Source organism: Geotrypetes seraphini, chromosome 3 (assembly GCF_902459505.1).
Source record: "Geotrypetes seraphini chromosome 3, aGeoSer1.1, whole genome shotgun sequence".
Lineage (NCBI taxonomy): Eukaryota > Metazoa > Chordata > Amphibia > Gymnophiona > Dermophiidae > Geotrypetes > Geotrypetes seraphini.
The window spans coordinates 363,530,743-363,553,772 of NC_047086.1; the positions used below are offsets into that span (position 1 = coordinate 363,530,743).

At 42.3% G+C, this 23,030-nt stretch overlaps 1 protein-coding gene across 1 annotated transcript in view; it reads right to left on the reverse strand.

Annotated features, from left to right (window-relative positions):
- LOC117357291 (kinesin-like protein KIF28P) overlaps positions 1-23,030 on the reverse strand; it is a 114,842-nt gene that overhangs the window by 12,086 nt on the left and 79,726 nt on the right. The window contains exons 16-20 of the mRNA XM_033937659.1: positions 22,757-22,864; positions 18,895-19,169; positions 16,718-16,852; positions 10,976-11,142; positions 4,261-4,367 (exon numbers count right to left, since the gene is read on the reverse strand). Of these exons, the coding sequence (XP_033793550.1) occupies positions 4,261-4,367; positions 10,976-11,142; positions 16,718-16,852; positions 18,895-19,169; positions 22,757-22,864 (792 nt within the window). The remainder of the gene's footprint in view (positions 1-4,260; positions 4,368-10,975; positions 11,143-16,717; positions 16,853-18,894; positions 19,170-22,756; positions 22,865-23,030) is intronic.

Consider the following 23,030-nt stretch of genomic DNA (forward strand, 5'->3'; position numbering starts at 1 on the left):
CCCTCCTGCATGCAATACCACAACCTCTCAATTTTTCTCCTAACCTCCCTCAGCTATCTATCATCCCTTCACCATCCCTCTTGGCAACCCTTCAGCTTGATCCTACCCCCCATGTAGGGTTACCAGCCATCCAGGAAAACACCGCATGGCCTCTTTTTAGAGGACTGAGTGCCCGGACTGTCTTTCCAAAGCCGGGTAGTTTGTCTGGGTTTTGGAAAGCCCTGACCTGCTGGCCATGTCTGGAAGGCCTCTGAGCATGTGCAGATGACATCACACGCATCTGCACATGCTTGCAGAACCTCTAGATCAGGGGTGTCCAATGTCGGTCCTCGAGGGCCGCAATCCAGTCGGGTTTTCAGGATTTCCCCAATGAATAGGCATTGAAAGCAGTGCATGCAAATAGATCTCATGCATATTCATTGGGGAAATCCTGAAAACCCGACTGGATTGCGGCCCTCGAGGACCGACATTGGACACCCCTGCTCTAGATGCTGCCCAGAGGTTGGAAAACAAAGGCAAGGCTTTGCAGGGGCGTGGCTGGAGGCAGAATGGGGCGTGGCTATGTTTGGAGCAGGGCAGGGCCTTGTGTCCAGGTTTCTCCTACTACTAAATGTGGCCCTTTTGGTTTCCTATACCTCAATTGCACTAGTCTGAAGTGCCAAATCTTAGACCAGTGTTTTTCTACCTTTTTACACCTATGGACCAGCAGAAATAAAAAATTATTCTGTGGACCGGCATCGGTCCGTGGACCAGCGGTTGAAGAACAGTGAGCTAAGTTGTAGGCCAGACCCCGCCCATCTCTACCCAATCTCCGCCCCAGACCCCGCCCCCATAATAGTACTAATTGCACCTTGCATGTCCCTTGCCTCATCTGGAAGCCTTCCCTCTGACGTTGCAACATCAGAGCAAAGGCTTCCGGTTCAGGCGTAGGACACGCTTAGGAGCCACTGCCCATGGCTTTGTGCACTAAATCAGTGAGGAAGAGGGAGCTGGCTCGAAGATAACGCCGCATCGATCGCACCGTGGACCGACGGTTGAAGAACACTGTTTTGGGCCTGATGCACGTGCTGGCCCTGTGGACTGGCAGGAAATTTCTGTGGACCGGCACTGGTCCATGGACCGGTGGTTGAAGAACACTGTCTTAGACCATTCTAATTTTTGTAGACATCTTCTCATGTTGTCCATTCCCTCCAAGATGTCCACTCTGTTGCAAATCTTTGGGCTCCTTTCACAAAGCCACACTAGGGCCTTAACGTGCGGAATAGCGCGCGCTAAATTGCCGCACGCGCTAGCCGCTACCGCTTCCTTTTGAGCAGGCGGTAGATTTCCGGCTAGCGCTTGCTATAGCGCGCGCTAATCCGGTGCGTGCGATATAACCGCTAGCGTGGCTTTGTAAAAGGAGCCCTTTGTATCATCCACATTATGACAATCTTTTCCCTCTAACCCAGTGTCTCTCGAACTTTTTTTTAGTTCTGGCACACTAAACGGAGCAAATGTTTTTCGCGGTACATTATAATTGAAATTATAAAATTGTAAAACCAACAAAAAATTAAATCTGAGAGTTATTTATTTAAAGTTCTTTAAGTTATGTATGTGTAATTGTAACATTAAAACTATAGTAGATAGAATAGAATTGGATGTGCTTGTTTTTAAGTGCAAATTAACTCAAAACATGGCTCAACAGTCGACAAGCAAACACGCATTTCATCACACACCATCTGCAATCATTCACTTTTTTTTCGATTTAATTTCAGAGCTGAAAATCCAAGTTTGCAAAGATAAGAAGATCCAAATGGCAACAAAGCCTCGATTGCTTTGTTACTCAAGTTAGGATATTGCACAAAAAGTTAAAATAAAATTACTTGCCATTAGCTTTCAAAGACCAATCACGTCAAAGAATGATGCATGCCTAGGCAATTGTATCCTTATGCACAGGCACTCAATATTGACAGATTCTTGAGTACGCAAGTGGAACAGTGGTTAAAGCAAAAGAAGACAAAAGAGGTGCATATGTCTCTTATCTAAAAAGATGGTAATTAAGACACTGTTAGAAACCTGATCGCTATATACTGGAAACAATCTCACGTATGATACGTTACTCTTCATTGGAAACAAGATCCCTGAGGGAGGCCTTACGGCCGAAACATGTATATGTCAGGTCCTAACAGTGAATAAATAGATTGAGCATCACAGGTTGCCTTTTTTGTCTTCTTTTGTTCTACCTTGAAGAGGGAGGTAGAATCTCCTGTATTCGTGTAACAGTGGTTAAAGCTACAGCCTCAGCTCCCAGAGGTTGTGGGTTCAAACCCATGCTAAGCTCCCTCAGTATCCTAGGTTGTATCTCATCTGACCCCAGTAGCTTTTGGCAGCAGCAAAAACATTTGGACCAGGAAACAGAAGCACAAAGAAAGGTAATGAAAAAAAGAAAAAGGGTAAACAGAAAATGTGCTTAAGAAAGTACAAAGAAAGAAAAGGCCAAATGAGATTGTGACCAGGGTGTAAGATAAAAAACATCTTCCTTTTCCATATGATAATTGCCAGTATCATTGACCTCAGTCCACTCTCAAAGATGGCCGACAGTATGCTTATTGACATAAACTTAAGTAGGAATGGGCAGCCCAAAAATGTTCATTCTGTTTGGTTTCCTGCGTTATTTGCAGCATTACTTATTTTGTTTAGTCTTCATTTTCTTTTCAGAGGAATTATCATGAAGCGTGTGCTCTGTTTGCAAATAATGTACACTTTTTTTGCAAAGAAGGTACATTCTTTCCAAACATTATGTGCAGTTTTTATGAAGAGGGTATATTCATTGCAAATAGCGCACACTATGATTGGCAAACAAACAAACACAAGATTTGACCTTTTTTTTTTTTTTACTCCATCCGCGATAGAGCCGCCAAAATTTCCATTGGCATATGAAGCAATTTATGCGATTTCTTGATCTAAGATTTGTCTTTTTCTACTCATTACAATGACTAGGGGACACTCCATGAAGTTACAGGGAAATACTTTTAAAATCAATAGGAGGAAATATTTTTTCACTCAGAACGGTTAAGCTCTGGAACGCATTACCAGAGGTTGTGGTAAGAGCAGATAGCGTAACTGGTTTTAAGAAAGGTTTGGATAAGTTCCTGGAGGAAAAGTCCATTGTCTGTTATTAAGACAAGGGGGAACCCACTGCTTGCCCTGGATCGGTAGCATGCAATGTTGCTACTCTTTAGGTTTTGGCCAGGTACTAGTGGCCTGGATTGGCCACCGTGAGAACGGGCTACTGAGCCTGATGGACCACTGGTCTGACCCAGTAAGGCTATTCTTATGTTCTTAGGACATTTCCTATGTGGTTACTTACAGTAAGTACACCACGAGGATTTTTCCTTGTTCCTGACGTTTGTTCATGGCTATAATGATGCAGCAACCTATTCAAATGGAAGCTAATCCTGGTAAGGCCTTGTCGATACTCTTACTCTATTCTAACCTTAATGGTATCTCTTTGAATTAAAGGGGCAATATATTTGGGTTAAAAAGTGCGCAGCCAGGCATCAAACATAAGCATGTTAACAAGAGGCTCTGAAGAAAGGGACAAGTAACATTTAAACGTACATTATCTAACAGTTCTGTTTCATAAAATAAAGTACAAAGCATTTGAGTCATGACCTCTGTTTGGTTGGTTCAGATGCCTGCTAATTATTCCAGCTGGGTAAACTAACTAATTGCACTGCTCAGGCCATAATATGCCCTGTATCATTTTCTTTTTCAGTCTCATGTTTGTTCTGACACTTCTGAGCCAATGGAAGTGATTATAATCAAGCTGTGATTTATTTATTTATTATTTTTAACATATAACTGAGCACCAAGAATAACTACTGAAGATTTGGCAGCTGTTACCTGTATACTGTTATCTGTATACTGTTATCTGTATATACTGATATAAAGCAAAAATAAATTTTTGTTTGCCCATAAACCAAATAGAGCCATTGTAAAACACTCCTTGTGACCTAGGGCAACTCCCATCACCCGCATTGTCTCACATCCAACAGACTGTTAGCTTCCGAGAAAATAACTCACCCTGAGTTTGGTTTTGGGAAAAGAGACTAATTATATCAAAATTCCACATTTACTTGACTTGTTTAATTGAATGAAGGATTTAACTATAAAGTACTTTAGTTTCTTAGTGAAAACACTGTCAAAATGAACCCTGAAGTCTGTTAAAACTTGTATAGTTAGAAAGAACGTATTAAAGTTTTTTAAAAGTACACTTACCAAACATGCTGGGTTTGAAATTATGGATTTGGGTCGATCAATTAAGATGCATCCTTCGCTGGTTAACTCAGCATATTGCAGAGACCAGTTCATTTCAGTACAACCTTCTACATTATAAACAAAAAAAAAATCTTTGATGGGATTATCTGAACATTCCACAGATGCTGGAATTGTCATGAAATGAACCAATTCACATTCTGTTTAAAATAGACCGATCAATATTCAGCCTGCACCAGAATTAGCCCCATATATTCAATGCTGGGCCATGTCTGGGTACTGACACTGAATCTCCGAGGCTAATACAACATATGCCGACTGCCAGAGCTTATGCGGATTCCAGCTGATATTCAGCCAGGACTCACATAAGACAAACTTATGCGAGCCTGGGTTGAATATTGGCTGAGTCCTACATACCATGTTCCCCCCAAAATAAGACAGTGTCATATTCATTTGGGGCTCAAAAAAGGCACTAGCTCTTCCTCTTTCCTTTCCCCACATGTACAACATCTTTCCTCCCCTCTCACCCATCCCCTTATGCCTTCCCTCTGCAGCATCTTTCTATCCCTCCATCCCTCCCATCCCCCTGTGCAGCAGAACCTTTGCCCAGCTTCCATCCTTCCCTCCCTCCCATCCGCTGACCCTTCATCCTTCCCTCCCAACCGATCCCCGCCAACCGCGACCATAAATACCTTCCAGCAGAGGAGCGTCGGGCCAGAAGCACTCACAGGCTGCTTCGCGGCCTTCTCGCTGGGGCCTTCTGTATACTGATGACATCATCAGTAATGCGGCACACAGAAGGCCCAAGCAAGAAGGCTGCGAAACAGTCTCTGTGTGCTGCTTGCCTGACGCTCCTTTGCCAGAAGGTATTTATGGTCACGGTTGGCGGGGTTTGGTTGGGGGGGAAGGATGGAGGTTCAGTAGGGGTTTGGTGGGGGCATGCGCAGCTGCCTATGACTAGGGCTTATTTTTGGGGTAGGTCTTATTTTTGGATAAACACGGTAAGTAGAAGCAGGTGTTCTGATTTCCTCCTTCTGTCCTCCCTAGTACTAATCCCCACCCCCACCCCCTCCACACTCCTGGGCCTTTACAGGTCTGGCCTAAAAATGACTGCTGCCACCCCTAGTAGCAGTTTTAGGCCTAGCCTTAATTTGTCTTCAAGGGAAAGTGGAACCCCAGAAGCCCCAATGCTGCTACCCAGTAGATCAGTGTTTCTCAACTCAGTCCTGGCGTACTCCCTTGCCAGTCAGGTTTTCAGGATATCCGCAGTGAATATGCATGAAAGAAATGTACCTATAATGGAGGCAGTGTATGTAGATTAAGTGTTTGCATGTTCATTGTGGATATCCTGAAAACCTGACTGCAAAGGGGTTCTCCAGGACCGAGCTGAGAAGCACTGCAGTAGATTACCAGCCACTGGCCACCTTTCAGACTGATACTTGGTTAGCTCAGCAGCTAAAGTTAGGACAACCTTTTTTTTTCTGTCTCAACTTTTACCGCTTATGGCTAGAATTAATAAATGAATTTGACTAGAATTAATAAATAACTTTGGCTAGAATTAATAAATGAATGTCTAGTAGGTTTAGAAAGAAATAAGTTCTAAAACGTTCTAACAAAAAATTCAAGCATTTAAAAGTGTAACCGGAGGCACCGTCATAGAGCGTTAGTTAGCGCAAGTAATTTTTATAAGTATTTATTACAATATTTAAATTCAAATATTGTCTTGTTTCACTTGTAGTGTTATTGCTGGAGCTTTTCCTGACGAAGCTCTTCTAAATATAATATGAGAGAAACGGAGATCTTCCATCGTCATGAAGCTAAGTACTTCATAACTTATTCTTAAATGGGAGAGTATTGCTTAATAAATGAAGACCAGTACATAAATTGAAATAAGACTTGCAAAGTATTTAATGCATTTAAAATATTTAAAAAGGAAAAAGAAAAAGTGTTTTGATAGAAATTGAAGAAAAAGGAGAATATACAGGACCGATGATAGCTCACCCTGTGGTTATTAGCTTGAAAAATACATCACGCTTATAGCTGTGAGCACTTGAGATCCGTAGTATTTCTCCATTACATCCATTTTGGATAGATTATCTTGGGCTTTAGCCAAAGTCAAAAAATGCTAGTAACATTAATCAACTCTGATTAGGAAATTCCATCTTAAATATTTATTCTATATGAATTAATTTTAGTAGTTATGAATTCACATGACACCAGATAATTATGAAAACAAAATAGGAGACCTCCACTTCGGTCCTCTCCCTGACCTGCTTCCTCTTCCCCCAATTTAACAAAAGCATGAATGCAACAAATGGAAAAAAGGAGGCTCAGGGGAGATATGATAGAGACCTTCAAGATCATGAGGGGCATAGAGAGGGTGGATAGGGACAGATTCTTCAGGCTGAAGGGGTCAACAGGCACGAGGGGGCATTCGGAGAAACTGAAGGGAAATAGGTTCAGAACAAATGCAAGGAAGTTTTTTTTCACCCAAAGGGTCGTGGACACTTGGAATGCGCTACCGGAGGAAGTGATCAGGCAGAGTACGGTACAAGGATTCAAACAGGGATTGGACGGATTCCTGAGGGATAGGGGGATCGTGAGATACTGAGAGAGGTGCTGAGATGTAACACAGGTATAGAAAGCTAACCAGGTAATAAGTATAGAAATCCAACCAGGTCGTGCATGTGCAAGACCGGAGGGTTAGGACTTCGATGGGAAGATAGGACTCAATGGGAAACCAAGGTGGCAAGGGGGCCCCTTCTGGTGACTCAGACAGGCCGTGACCTGTTCGGGCCGCCGCGGGAGCGGACTGCTGGGCGGGATGGACCTATGGTCTGACCCGGCGGAGGCACTGCTTATGTTCTTATGCAGTGAAGGCAACAGTAGCAGCAATCAGCATAAAGTCCTATGTTTTAGCGTGCACTCATAGATGTCGGTACTCTGTATAGGTTTTTAATCTACTAGGAGAAGGGGGGGGACGAGGCAGGACCAGCAAGTGTTCACTGACTCACAGGCCTTATGTTGTTTTGCATATTGGGCGCAAGTTACATTGGAGGTCCAGAAAAAGAGGGGACAGACCTACATGTATTTCTATGACCCCGTCTTGAGTCCCAACTAGAGAATGACATGGGGACAAATTTGTCCCCATCCCCACAGAAACTAAATTTCCCTGTCCCGTCCCCGCGAGTTATGTCGCTGTCCCTGTCCCATTCCCGTGTGCTCTGCCTTAACCGCAGAAGCCTCAAACACTTATGATTTTAAATTGTTTGAGGCTCGGGCAGATGAGGATGGAGCTTGCAGGAATGGGGAAGGGGCAGGAAAAGAACTCACCAGGACAGGTAAATGAGTTCCCGCAGGGACGGGTAAAAAATGTCCCCTTGTCATTCTCTAGTCCCAACTTACAGGTTGGGAGCCACTGGATTAGGATGTTAAAACTTTGAGCTACACTAATTAGTACTAATTAATTGACCAAATAGGAAAAAAAGGCATGGATCTTCCACTTGTGCACTCACAATGTAAGTACTAGGGATGGGCTGTGGTTTGCAATGACATATCCTATGCTGTTGCATGTAATTACCAAAAAGAAAACAAACAGAAAAACACATTTCATGCTTTGTCATTAACCAATAATAGCGCACTCTCTTCTGATAGTGGAACCAACACAAATGCAAGATCCATGCAAATGGTGGTATATCAAATAAAATGTTCAAAATGACCAGAAACCCCCCCCCCCTAAAAAAAAAAAAGGAGACACACGTGAACATTTTCTGGGTGCCCATCCCTAATAAAAATAGCACCACACTGTAACAACAACCAGCCGATTTATTGTGAATCCAGTGTGCCTCAGAACAGAATTCTTGGCATCCCTGCCTCTAAAAAAAATCTTGTCCCCCCCCATTTTACCTTATTGACTATTTTTTTCCTCCATTTGTGTTTTTCTTTCCTGACTACTTTACCAGCTTCTTTTGGCTTTTCCAGATATTGTTGCCTGTCTTCTTTCTGTGGTCTGTAGTTTGTCCCTTACCTTTTCAGCTACTACTTTTCAGAACCAAAAGAGCCTTCCTTCATAAACTACAAGAGATTGCAGAAAGAGGAAGGCAGGTGACTATATTCGGAACAGCTAAGAGAAGATGGTAGTCAGGAAAGCAAATATACAAATGGAAGAAAAAATAGTGAATTCAGTAAAATGAGGGGGGGCAAAGACTTTTTATTTTATATATGTTAGTGATGGGAGCAGTGGCATAGTATGGGGTGTGGGAGGCTGTCTTGATGGGGGCGCCAACACCTTTCCTCCTCTTTACCCTCTATGCCTCTTTAGCTCTTCACTAGCGCAAGCAACATCTCCAACCTGCTGCACGTGCCAGCCTCAGCTCTCCCTCTGAAGTTATTTCTTGGTCGCTATGACACTGGATAGGAGGAAGTGCAAAGTGGCCTTGTGAGACTCAAGAGTAAAGGGGAAGAATATGTAGAAGCTGAATTGCTTAACAAATATTTCTGTTTAATGTTTACAGATGAAGGGCCAGGATTAGGATGGGAGAAGACAAACACAAATAGGAATGGAAGCATGATACACCATGAATGATTTTCAGAGGACTGTGTTTGTATATAAGGTGGGCAAAGCAATGGAGCCAGATGGCATTTATCTGAGGTTACTGAAGGAACTCAGAAAAGTTCTTATGACTCCACTGGCTGATCTTCAATGCTTATCAAGAGTCAGAGTGGTCCTAGAATATCCCAAAAGGGTGTATGCGGTCCCTTTCCACAAAAGTGGAAATAAGGAGGAGATTGGCAACTACAGGCCTGTTAGTCTGATCTCTGTGTAACTAAATTAATGGAAACTCTTCTAAAACCAAGAATAATGAGGTTTCTGGAATCTAATGCACTGCAGGACCCAAGGCAGCATGATTTCACTAGAGGCAGATCTTGCCTGACAAATATGATTATCTTCTTTGATTTGGTGACCAGAGAGCACTAGATGTAGCATACTTAGATTTTAGCAAAGCCTTTGACACAGTTTCACATAGTCTACTTATACATAAACTAAGTGCCCTCTGTATGGAATTAGTATGGGATCTCAAGTGCCAAGCTAGGTTAGAAACTGGTTGAATGGAAGATAACAAGGGATAGTGGTAAATGGAGATCACTATAGGGAAAATGATGCTACCAGTTGAGTGACTCAGTTTGGTTCTTGGGCTGGTTCTTTTTACCATTTTTGTAAGCAATATTGCTGAAGGGCTGTCTGGTAAGGTTTGCCTCTCTGCAGATGATACCATAATTGGCTATAGAGTTGACAGCCCTGAAGGTGTGGACAACATGAGTAGGGACCTAGCGAAGCTTGAAAAATAGGCCAGAATTTGGCAACTAAGATTTAATGCTAAAAAAAATATTTCTGGGTCAAAAATTTGAGTTACAAAATCCTGAGGGAACAGTATAGTTTAGGGGGGTTAAGTAGTTATATGCATGAAAGAGGAGCGGGATTTGGGGGTGATCATATGTGATGATCTTAAGAAAAGATGATAGCAAAAGAAACAGGCATGCTTGGGTACATAAGGAGAGGAATGGCCATCAGGAAAAAGGAAACAGCTAATTGGGTGAGAAAGACATGGGGGAAGCCACTGCTTGCCTTGGATCGGTAGCATGAAATGTTGCTTCTCTTTGGGTTTTGGTTAGGTCCTAGTGACTTGGATTGGCCACCATGAGAATGGGCTACTGGGCTTGATGGACCATTGGTCTGACCCAGTAAGGCTATTCTTATGTTCTCAATAGTCTGAGATTTTCACAATATTTAATTAAATATAACATAATTGTAAGTAGAGCTGTGATTATAGAAGGTATTCTTATGTTCTAACATTTCCTCTGCCTCTACCCTACCCCCCAGCTCTTCACTCCTCTCCCAGCACCTCATAACTCAAAATATGCACTCCCCGCTCCATATTCACAGGCAGGTTCCTTAAAACATCAACATTTAAAATCTTCACATATAAATTTGAGTGAATAAATTCGGAACAGATGGGACACTAAAAAGTTTAATGAGACTTGGGGGCCATTGGTGACATTTGTAAAAAATGATCACTAGTATAAGCCTTTAATTTCTAAAAGGAAGTTCACACACATCCCGGGGGGGGGGGGGGGGAAGGGGGAGGAAAATATACTTATATCATTTTTGATAAAAGTGCTGTTCTATTATATCATATGTTTGTATATTATATTGCACTTGTGTTTATTTCAAAATTTATAAAGAATTACATAAAAAATAAAATCTTCACATCATGAGGCTCCTCTCCCAAATCCAAACAGCCTCTCAACAAAAGAAATAAGGACCAAAACATTCAACTGAAGGCTTAATTTGGATGTTTATGCCCAGGAGGCAGCATTCTTAAATTTGGGGGAGGGTATAGATCTTTGACTAGGAGGATCAGATGAAGAGGTTTTGGTTTTTTTTAATGTATTTATTTTCAGTGGACCTGGTAGCATGGGTGCTCTGTCACCGCTTGTAATGTGGTTCTGTGTATTGTCTCCCTTGTGTGTTAAATGCAGTGTAGATGTCGGGCAGACCCCGATATTTTCCACACAAGCCTTGCACTTACGGTGTGCTAGGTTTTGCAACCAAGGCAAGTTAAAAGCAAAACATTACCGCACTTTAGTAAAAGAGCTGCAAAATGGACCAGAAGACCCAGATTATTGTTCCATCATAGAAATACAGACAAGACAATACCTTGCAGGCCCCACAAATCAACAACCAATGCACTTCTTTGTAAATACATCAGAAAGTCATGTGACGCATTCAAGGCTGCAAACCGAGTCGTGTCTTCAAGCTTGGGATTCACATTTCTCCAGATAGGTTTGGTATATAAAACACATGGGAGATCATAAATCTGATATCTAGGAGAGAAATAACAGAAGCCCAATTTGAAAAAATAAATCCTCACTCATTGTACTAATCTTTGTCTGTATTATCCGAGTGTCTTTAGTTAAGGTTTTGATGAATGATGTGTTTATGGCAGTTTTCAATTCTTTTAAGTTAAATTTGGATACGCCAAATGTAATATGATTAAAGCCACCACATTTATCCCCTCCTTTACCAATGTGTAGCGTGGGTTTTAGCGCCGGCAGCAACTGCTCCGACATTCATAGAATTCTTAGGAGCGTTGGAGCAGTTACCGCCACTGTCGGCTCAAAAATCCATGATACACGTTAGTAAAGGAGGGGGTTAATGTGGTATTGGGGGAAAATAAATCAAACTGACACTGTAAAAGAGGTGAAACTCCAAAATATTAATCTCAAATTCAAAACTGAAATTAAACTCCTGGGGGCTTGGTGGGATGTAGGCTTAACTGTGGAAGTTCAGGTCAATAATATGATCAAAAAATTATGGTATAAATTAAAATTGTTGTATAGAATGAAATATTTTTAGAGATAAGTTTTCTTCAGGTTATAGTGTAGTCCTAGTCTTTAAACCCATTACATTAACGGGTGCTAGAAAGCAGCCCCCTTTCCCTCTCCCCCTCCAGTTCCTCCCTGTCTCTCCGTAGCCCCCCTTCTGTCTTCCCCCCTAAGCAAAATGATCTGCCTCCCAGCACACCCCTCTCCCCGAAGCAGCTCCCTTTCCCTCTACCCCTCCAATTCCTCCCTGACAGTGTCTCCGTGGTTCCTCTTTCTGTCTCCCCTCCCAAGCAAAGCTGTCTGCCTCCCAGCACACCCCTCCCCCCAAAGCAGACCCCTTTCCCTCTACCCCTCCAATTCCTCCCTGACAGTGTCTCCGTGGTTCCTCTTTCTGTCTCCCCTCCCAAGCAAAGCTGTCTGCCTCCCAGCACACCCCTCCCCCCAAAGCAGACCCCTTTCCCTCTACCCCTCCAATTCCTCCCTGACTGTCTCTCCGTGGCCCCCCATTTTTTCTCCCCCCCCCAAGCATAGCTATCTACCTCCCAGCACACCCCTCCCCCAAAGCAGACCCCTTTCCTTCTGGCCCTCCAGTTCCTCCCTGACTGTGTCTCGGTGGCCCCCCTTCTGTCTCCCCCCCCCCAAGCAAAGCTGTCTGCCTCCAAGCACACCCCTCCCCCAAAGCAGGCCCCTTTCCCTCTCCCGCTCCAGTTCCTCCCTGTCTCTTTGTGGTCCCCCTTGTGTCTCCCCCCCAAGCAAAGCTGTCTGCCTCCAAGCACAGCCCTTCCCCAAAGCAGGCCCCTTTCCCTCTCCAGCTCCAGTTCCTCCCTGTCTCTCTGTGGCCCCCCTTCTGTCTCCCTCCCAAGCAAAGCTGTGTGCCTCCAAGCACACCCTTACCCCAAAGCAGGCCCCTTTCCCTCTTCCCAGTTCCTCCCTGTCTCTTCATGGCCCACGCGATTTTCTCTTCTCGCGGTCTGAACAGCTCCCCTAGTCCCTTGCCGCCGCCGCCACCCCCTTCCCTTCCCGCGGTCGACAAACCTCTTGCCTCCAGCAGCCGCCGCAGCACTGTAAATACGCTGCTTCGCGGCCTCTACTGCCCCGATTTGCTCTTCAGTGTCCCTGATGACGTCATCAGAGAAACGGAAGAGCAAATGAAGGCAGTAGAGGCCGCAAAGCAGCGTGTTTACAGTGCTGCGGCGGCTGCTGGAGGCAAGAGTTTTGTCGACCGCGGGAAGGGAAGGGAAGGGGGTGGCGGCGGCGGCAAAGGACTAAGGTAGCCGGCCAGACCGCGAGAAGGGTGGGCTGAGAGGAACCCGGGACCGTGGCAGAGGCTCGTTGCACAGTGTAAATACAGTTGCTCAGTGTGAGGCTTCCTTCGCTCTTCCGGGTCTGCATTCCGACTCCTCAACGCGCCAGCCTGAGCCGGCATAGGCGGTTGAGGGGGGAAGGTTGTGGTCAGAGTTGCTAGGCTGCAGCGGATGCGTGAGTTGCGAGTGTGGGGCCTGCAGCGGCGCGAGGTGGAGACGGAGAGCAGGCTGTGGTGACGTTGTAGGCGCGCATGCGCACTCGTATTTTCGCGACGGACCAGGGAACACGTTTTTTTTAGTGCGCATGTGCGGCCTATCATTTTATTATATTAGATGTCTGCTAGTTCTTCCTGCCAGGCAGATTAAACGAGTGCAGATTTTACAAAATGTTGTTGCTAAACTGTTGTTACCCCATTACTATGAGAACTGTATTGGTTGCAAGTTAAGGCAAGATTGAATTAAAAGCTTGCTTTTTATTTTTAAACTTTTATATGGGTTATGTACAGGTTATTTGATAGATTTGATAACAGTATATCATTCAACTAGGTATTTACGTTCTTCCCGAGAATTCTTATTGGTAATACCATCTTGTAAACATTGTAGATTGCTCTCCTCTAGAAAGAGAACACTCTTGGGCAGAGCAGTAGAGTTGTGGAATTTCTGCCCAGTGAAATAAGAAACTTGTCTAATATCGGGCTTTTTAGGAAAGTGATAGAAACATCGTTATTCCAGAAATGTCTTTAAGTAGGGTGGATATTATGATTATATTGTAAAATGTATTTAACAGTTTATACATTTTTTTGATAGTGTTATCTTTTATTGAAACCTGCTTGGAACTTAGGGGTCCTTTAATCAAGGTGCGCTAACTGATTTAGCATGTGCTAAAGGTTAGCGCGCGCTAAATGCTAAGGCGCCCATAGAATATAATTGATGCCTTAGTATTTAGCGCATGCTAATCTTTAGCGTGCACTAAATTGGTTAGTGCGCCTTAATAAAAGGACCCCTTAGTGATTAACTGGGATATAAATATGGAAATTAAATAAAATTTCACGGTAATGATGCTATGAAATTTGACGAACAGATCAATTATGTCTTCAAATCTTATTTTCAACTATGACAAATTCACCATTAAGCCTTTTTTGACCCAACACATTTGATAGCCAAAAGAGGATTTCAGCTGGTTCAAAATACAGCAGCACGCTTGATTGTCAATGGGAGAAGAACAGATCATACCTATATTACTCCGATATTGAAAGAATGGCATTGGCTGTCTAGTCATCCCGAATTACCTTTAAAATACTACTACTATTAATTATTTCTATAGCACTACCAGATGCAGTCCCTGCTCGAAAGAGCTTACAATCTAAACAGGCAAGACAAAGAAGATGTCATGGATACAGTTAAGGAGAACAGTTAATCAGCTGGCTGGGTTGGAGGGCAGAGGAGAAGGGTTAAGGATTGAAAGCTATATCAAAAAGGTAGGTTTTCAGTCTGTGTTTGGTTTTTAAAAGCACTTTATCTCCCAGATTTACTGATTAAGCAAGATCAGGGCTTTTTTTATTTTTTTTTTACGCTCTTCTCAGCACTGTCTATGTCTGTGCTACAACTTCTTTTGCTACAAATGGTTAAACTAACCTCAACTAGGAAGCAAACTTTCTGCTCTTTGGGACCTCCATTATACTTCCTGCCACTATCAATAATGTTATTTGGGCTTTGGTAAAGTACTGAAGACTTGGATTTTCAACATAAGTTTCTGCTGGGCTGATTGTTCAATGATTAATATTTAGAGTACTGTTAAGACTGAGTAGTTGGTTTATACAACACTGTTTTCTTGTCTTGGATATTATTAAATTTTTTAAATTGTACGTTGCTTATTGTTGATTTTTTTTTTTAAATTGTATAGCACTTTAATACTTTGTGATAAGCGGTGTGTTAAGTAATAAATCCAATCCAGTCAAACCCATTTGAGTTTAGATGATGGAAACAAAATATCAGACCCACTTCCCTTCTCTCTTATCCATTTTTCTCTATTTATAGAGAACGTAGTAGTGGCAGCACCAGCAGTCCTCGCACAGATCCCATGTGTAAGTGTGCACTCACAGACCCCAGTACTCTTCATGGTTTTCAATCTAATAACAAACTCACTCTAGGGGTCCAGAAAACAGAAGATTATAGAATCCCACTGGGGAACCTTCTGACCCAGAGTTTGGGAATTGCTGCTTTAAAGAATGAGAACTTTCACTGGGGTCACAGGGACTCCGATTTGTCACTAAATGTGCTTCTATCCCCAGTAAAGCTAATGCTTTCTGACAGCACATTACAAAATATTTTGTAAACTATTACCGATTGTATTTAATGTGTTGAATGAGGTCAATCTAAGCGTTGCTTTTTATTTTTCCAACCTAAATGTCAAATGTATCTTGATAGTCAAAATTATCCTCCCTATCTCCCCCCCCCCAAAAAAACAATTAAGCACGAATAGGGCAAATAACATAATCCAAGACATTTTGTAAATGTCCTCAAAACATGAACAAAGGCAAACCCTCTACAACAGGGGTGTCAAACTCAATTACATAAGGGGCCAAAATCTAAAACGTAGGGTAAGTCGCAGGCCAAATTTTTTATTAAGATGCGTAGGAGTTCTTTTATTAAGGTACATTAACTGATTTAGTGCATGCTAAATGCACACCTTAATAAAAGGACCCCTTAGGCTTAGTAGAAGTATAGGGTTACAACTTCTCAAACCCCACGCCGGCTTTGTGATGTAAATAAAATAAATAAAAAAGACTTTTATTCTCTCTTCCCAACTACCCTCCTATCCAGTATCTCTATCCATCCCCCTCTACATCATCCCTTGTGTCCAACTTCTCTCCCTTTCTGTTCCTTCCCTCCCTAAATCCCATTGTCCATCATCTCTCTCCCTCTCCTCAGTTTGAGCCACACTAACAACTTATTTCCAAACACAATGCATATGAATAGTGAAAAACTTTTGCTATTAGGTTAAAAAAATTTTCATTTTACCAAAGTCTAATTTAGGAATGGTTGCTCTGTTTTTGCCCATGTAAGAGCCATCTAAGTCTTTGAGATATCCAATGTAGAAAAAGGCCCATCCCTCATAGGTTGTGAAAAGTCAAGGTCTTACCTTCAGCTAATTTTGTCAGCCTGCAGAGAGGATCAACGGTGCTGTAGTGATCCGTGCAGGCTGCCATTGTCCTGAGCACCACATTCCCTCTACCGCAATCCCGCCTCTCCTCTGACATCAGGGGCAGGATCGCGGCAGAGGGAACGTGGTGCTCAGGACGACGGCAGCCTACAAGGATCACTACAGCTATGTCGATCCTCTCTGCAGGCTGCCGAAATTAGCTGAAGGTAAGAGCGTGAGGCACTTTAGCACTTCCTGAATCACACTCTGTCTGCCAACGGGCCAACTTAAGTTAAATTTTTTAATTGTCCAGCGAGCCAAATTTTACTACACCTTGGGCCAGAGTTTGACATGTTTGCTCTACAACAATGACAGAGAGATCTTATACAAGACCAGTAGCAAACCACTGAGGAACACTGAACTTGCCAGAAGTGGATACTACCTTGTTGAGATATGGTGATGCTATCAAATGTAGGAAAAGTGATGTGGAGTTTTGGCCCTTCTATAAGCAGCTGGTACCCCTGTGTTTTAAGTCAGAGGTTGCTATCATGCCACCAGGAACCTTAGTTCCAGTACCTATGAACAGGTGGTGTTCTGCAGCAAATACCATAATGATAGAACACAATACCCAATCTGAATTCCTCTCTCAGCAACTTCCTTCAGCCATCTGACTCCCAGACACTGCGGGATATCAATCTGGAAATCGATCCTTCTCCCTAGAAGCTCCAAAGGGTCAATAATGATATCGTCCTCGCCAAATGGTCTGAAATAAAGAAATAACCCTGTATCCTCATATAATTATAATCTTTCACCTATTTATTATAATCAAAAGCCCTGAGAATTTCAATTTATGTCTCCCCAGTTTGCCACGAGGACGAGGAGAGACATCATAGAGAAAGACTTTGTATAGTTGCAGGGAGTCGGCGGTTTGCCGTTGGATTAAGGAACATGCAAATGGGCAAGAAGGTAAGGAAAGTTGCCAGTGCCTGGCTTGGAGAGTAGGCAGAGTTACTGTGCTGCGAGGAATTGATCAAACAACTGCCAGTGCTAGACAAAGATCTTGGCAGGCTTTTGACTTTGCCTCTAATCACGTCTCTAAGTTAACGCCTTCAAAGATGTAATCTCCAGAAGGAGTTTACTTTGCTTTTGGAAAATTTGGGAAGGTGTTCACCTTTCATTTCACAATGAAGGATGTCTTTTGGGGAGTGTTGTACATTTCCATTGTAGTGAAGGTATTTCGACATTGGTATCATTTATGAGACGCATATATTTCACAGGTCTTATTCTACCAAAAGCCACAAAAATTGGAGCAGATTTTCTGGACCTGGTTATAGAAAAGTTACCTCTAATTCTAATTACTCCTCAAGCCGAGTCATCTCTTTCCTCATTGCAGAGAGCTGCAGGTAGATACATTTTCTGGAGGTCCAGAGGAAGCACTAAGAACGCTCAGTATGCTGAGCCGAGATGGCATTAAAAGCAAATGGAATAAATGTGCATATATACTACACACCAGGATTGCCCACACTTTTTGGGCTTGCGAGCTACTTTTAAAATGACCAAGTCAAAATGATCTACTAACAATAAAATTTAAAAAAAACACAAAGCGCACTGTAGGCAGAGAAAATGTTAATTATCATTTATATTCCACGGGTTTTCAAAGAGGTCAAGGCAGATGACTTTATGCAATGTCACCTCAGTAACAACTATACAAAAAATACACAAATATACCCCCTCCCTTTTCACTAAACCACGATAGCGGTTTTTAGCGCAGGGAGCTGCGCTGACTTCACGATCTACCGGTCGTTCGCGATCGACCTTTTGGGCACCCCTGCTATACACACACACAACAGAGCAGTGTTAATAAATGCCGCAACCAATACTTGGGATAAATGAATCATTTATCGTGGGTGATATATAACTAGTTTTAGTCCATCAATCAACAATTCACCTAACAGAAACTTGAAATGAATGACTTCCTAAATATTATAAATAAGTTGACTTCTGGTTTTGATTACTTTTTTTTTTTTTTCCTTTCACTTCCTTTATTCTCCTTATTCTTTTTAGATTGTTTGTTGTAATGGGTGGGGGTTGGGAGGGTTATTTTTACAAAATGTTTGAGCTGGTGTACTAATTTTTTGAGATGCCATACTTTCCTTGTATCACGGATTCTCATATACTTCTCCTCCCTCGGTATTCGCAGTTTCGTTAACTGCGGTTTTGATTATTCACAGTTTTTCATTCTCTGGCTCCGCCCCCAAATGTACATCACAGGAAATCGCTGCTCCCAGCGTTGAACAGAGGAAATCACTTCTCCCAGCGTTGTATGGAGGAAATCACTGCTCCCAGAGCAAATCAGGTTAGGTTATTTGCAGTTTTTAAATCTTTTTTAGGGGTTTGTTACCAAAAAACCGTGAATAACATACGAAAAGTATGCACACGTTAAGGACCCAAGGTACTCTTCGGCAGCATCGTAAGCATGAATGAGTTTGTTTTTGATTCAGTTTGTGAAACTAAGCTACTATTTATTGTTGCACTTCACAAACCTCTTTGATGTAAATCATTGAAAAGCGAATTGGGCTTTCCGAAGCAGCCTCCAAGGCGAAACGCGTCAGAAATCTCAAGCTTTGAAAAGTTAATTTCAGATAAGTCAAATTATGAGCAATACGAGTCTCTTGTGGTCCTCGTTACCAGAAAGTTCCAGAGCACTTAATTATAATATGTATAAGTCATTCATTTCAAGTTTCTATTGGGTGAATTATTAACTGATAGTCCATCAATAAACAAGTTCTCAAAAAGTATTCATACTTTCCTGATATGGAACAAGGAGTTATGTTAATCAGTACAATTGCTTCCTCCATCCCATCCGAATTCAACAACTCTGTCTGTTCTTCTAGCTTCATGCAGTAGGCAAGCGATTGAAGCCAAATGTGAGCAGATCCCAGATGAATGGCCTCAATTGGATCCCAGAATGGATCCCTTTCACGGTCTATGCAGATGTCATCGCCATCTAGGAAACTATGGTACATCTCCTCCATTAGAAACTTTCTATTCATGAATTTGGCTTTGGACCACATCCACACCTGGAAAAGCATATAATGAATTGAAATGCGGTTTTCATTCTTACCCACATACCCAAGATCATATTTTAACCATGCACAAAACAAACATTTACAGCAATGACATACTGTATGTTCATCAAAATGAGAGACAAAAAGCAAATTCTTTTCTTGCTTTTTTTTTGGATTCCCAGACTTTATTTATATATGTCAGACTATGTTACGAAACAACAAAATCCAAATGGCACCAAAAGGTTCCATAAAGGAATTGAAGCAGGAAAACAACACAAAGATTGTGGAACAAAAGATTGGATGTACCAGTTTGTAGTTTAATAAACATCCAAATAACTTAAAAACAATCCACAAAGGGTGTATACAGTCACAAGTGACCCACAGGATAGAAACCAAATAATGTATGTAATAAAAATGACCTAACACGGCAATTTCGAGCCAATCAGGGTCTTAGGCCCCTCCCACTACATCCTAAGATACACTGGGAGGGGAAGGCCCATCATTCTGAGTAAACACCCTACAGGCAGGAGGGAGTGGGCTTCCATCCTACTGGTTTGTCATCCGAAGGTACAGGGGTATTAGGGGGGGATGTCCGGGAATGTTGGGGGAGTCCAGGAATGTGGGGGGATGTCAGGGAGGTGGAGGGAGGGGTGGAGGGCTCAGGGCTCTTTTTATTTGGTTAGTTTGGAGGTAATACTGGAGGGGATCAGTGCCTGGGAGGGAGGGACGAATCTCTCTGTCAGCTCAGCTGATGGGGATTCCCCTGCCACAATCGAACAAGGTAGTTGGGTATTTCTGCAAAATTTACTTGTGTGTGTTTTTCCTGTGGACTTTTTTTTTTTAATGGCCAAAAAAGACCATAATAAAGACTAAAACGTCTACATAGGTTATTTTCAAAAATAAAAGATAGATATCTGGCTGTTTTGAAAATGGACATTTTCTCTACTGGATTTCTGGCTGCTTCTTCCAAAAAGTCCTATCGAAAATACCCCTCCACGTATACTAATGTCCATAGTATGGGAAATTACATTCTGGATTCAGAGGCAATCATGGAAGAACATGAGTTGGATTTAGCATCAGAGAGTCAGAGAGACATAGTACATGGAGAACCATGATTGGGATATAGCAGTACCAGGAAGAATTGAACAGGGTAGACAGCAGTGGCATAGCCATGGTTAGGCCCAGATAGACCCAGGCACTCCCAGTAGCTGGCAAGGATCCCCCGAGCCCCGCCAGTTACAAAGTTGCAACACCTCTCCATCCCGCCTTCCTTTTAAAGAGCAGATCTTCACCAGCAGCGAGCAGCACAACTGATACACTCTGCTCACAGCGACCCCGCAGCCTTCCTTCTGACGCAACTTCTATTTTCACATGGGAGGAGTATGTCAGAATGAAGGCTGTGGGCCAATGTGAGTAGTCATGCTGTTCATTACTGGCAAAGATCTGCTCTTTAATAGGTATGCCACAGCAGCGACAATGGTGGGGGAGGGGAGGTTTCAGAAACCGGATTGGCTGGGCAGGAGAGGGAGAGACCAGGCCCATCCAAAATTGGATATCTGGTTACACCCCCGGTAGGCAGAAACAGAGAAATGGTTCTATGATGAAAAAAAAAGAGAGTACAGCAAACAAACTGTAGGATGTACAAGTTAAGGAGAAAGCATGGGAATTAATTGAAAAGAGGGAAAGGAGCATCTATTTGTATCAGTGTGATATAAAGATCTCCTTCAAAAGCAGAATAAATAAACAGAAATTTAACTGAGGATCTGTACAAACATTGCTTTCAATGGAGACATGCTATAGCTAGATGACTTCGATCTGCTACTCGTTGATTGGAACATCTTGGCTGTAATGCCACATCGAAGTAGGGAGATCTTGGGTTCTCTGCAGAAAGAATGGCTCCAGGATGGGACCATATCAGATCCAGTATTTACAAATGGGGAGCGTATTTTTGAGATTGTAAGCAGGTGTATCTTTTGTTCATAACTTACTACGTTTACACACACATTAGATAGGATATGGCCATAAGTGTCAAATTCATCCCCTTCCCACCTCCAGGTCTGCCTATACTGAATCCACATCGATAGTATGTTCTTTAATGCACATATACCGGGGATAATTAGTTCAATAAGTTGTCATATTTGGTCCCTTTTGTTAAATTATTGTAACACTGATTCTGTAAAATGATCTTGGTATGTTCTAATGTCTGCAACTATGGGGTCCTTTTATCAAGCTGCGGTAGGGGTTTAACACGTGTAATACTGCGCATTAAACCGCCTGCCATGCTAGCTGCTAATGCCTGCATTGAGCAGGCGTTAGATTTTTAGCCGGCCGCGGGGGTTAGCGCGTGATGAAATGTCTGACGCGTTAACCCTGCTAGCGCGGTTTGATAAAAGGAGCCCTATGCTTATGCTGCTTATATAATTGCCGGTTCGTGCATGTAAAATACTGTTTTACACACAGAAATCACACTTGTCTAGTTTCATTCAAAGGAAACTTCAAATAAGCTCAAACAGCCCCATATACAGAGCCAGTTAATGTATTCACTGGTGGCTGGTGAATGTAAAACTGGCTTCTCTATGGATTTTCAGATCTTCTACGCATAGCCGATTACACTTCTCCCTCCGTATTCGCGGTTTCAGTAATCACGGTTTCGATTATTCACGGATTTTAGCTTGCTGGCTCCTCCCCCCAAATTACATCAGCTTGCATGGAGAAATCGCTGATTCCAAGCGTTTACAGAGAAAATCGCTGATTCCCTGCACTTTCTTCACCGTGTTTTGCCTCTCCTTCAGGAACAGACCAGGTCTCCCACCATGTTATTCGCGGTTTCACCATATTCACGATGGTTTTTAATAGAAAATAGCGAACAACATATGAAAAATTTATTTGCGGTTTTTCTGTATTTGTGGTTCTGTTAATCCCCTATCATAGCGAATACGGAGGGAGAAGTGTATTTTATAATTCTTATTTGTGATAATGATATTCCCATGAGCCCAAATGGAAATACACCCAAATCACCATTATAGATGTGGGCAAATATGAATATTCATATGTCAGTAACGCCAATAAATGGACATTCCAAACAGAGGCATGAATCTAGTGATGGATAGCCATAAGCAATAACCTACAATAAGGTGTGACCAGGGCTGGAAATGGAGATATCAGTATCTAGACTTGGTATAAGAAGAGTCCAAAAGCTGCAGTGACCTGTCTTTAGGGACTGCTCCCATTGGTGCTATCTGTTCCATTTCTGAAGTTTTTTTTTAATTTTTTTATTCTTTATTAATTTTCAAGCTTTGACAGTGTATTACAATTTATATAACTTTAACAGCTTGCATAAAATACACCATATTACACACGTTATTAAAGAAAACATCCATTTCCCCCCTCCTCCCAATTATTAGTATATTAAATCATATTATTTATTACAATATTATATTTAAATATTTTTAAATTCTTCCAAATACTTTCCCCTCCCCTCCCCCCCACCCTGGATGTGTAAGGAAATCTAAGAAACAAAAGATATAAATCTATTAGGGGAAAAACAATAGGATAAGTAGGATACTTATTAATAGATCTCAACAGGGCAGAAAACCTACCTGTTTAGTGGTACTATTTGACATTTTAACTAGTATTTCCTTTTGCAGGTCATTTCCTCTAGAATCAGATAGTGCCAAGTTCTTCACCTTAAGTTCAAACTTGAGGTCCTGGTTAAAGACAAAATGCTAAGATCATTCTTATGAAATTACAGGATCTACCTTTTCAGAAAAGGAATGCTTTACTAATGAATACTTCATTTGACTTTCATGTACTGTGTCAGCTTGTTCATGCCCATATCATTGCATGGTAAGGCCAACTGGAGAATTCCCTGTG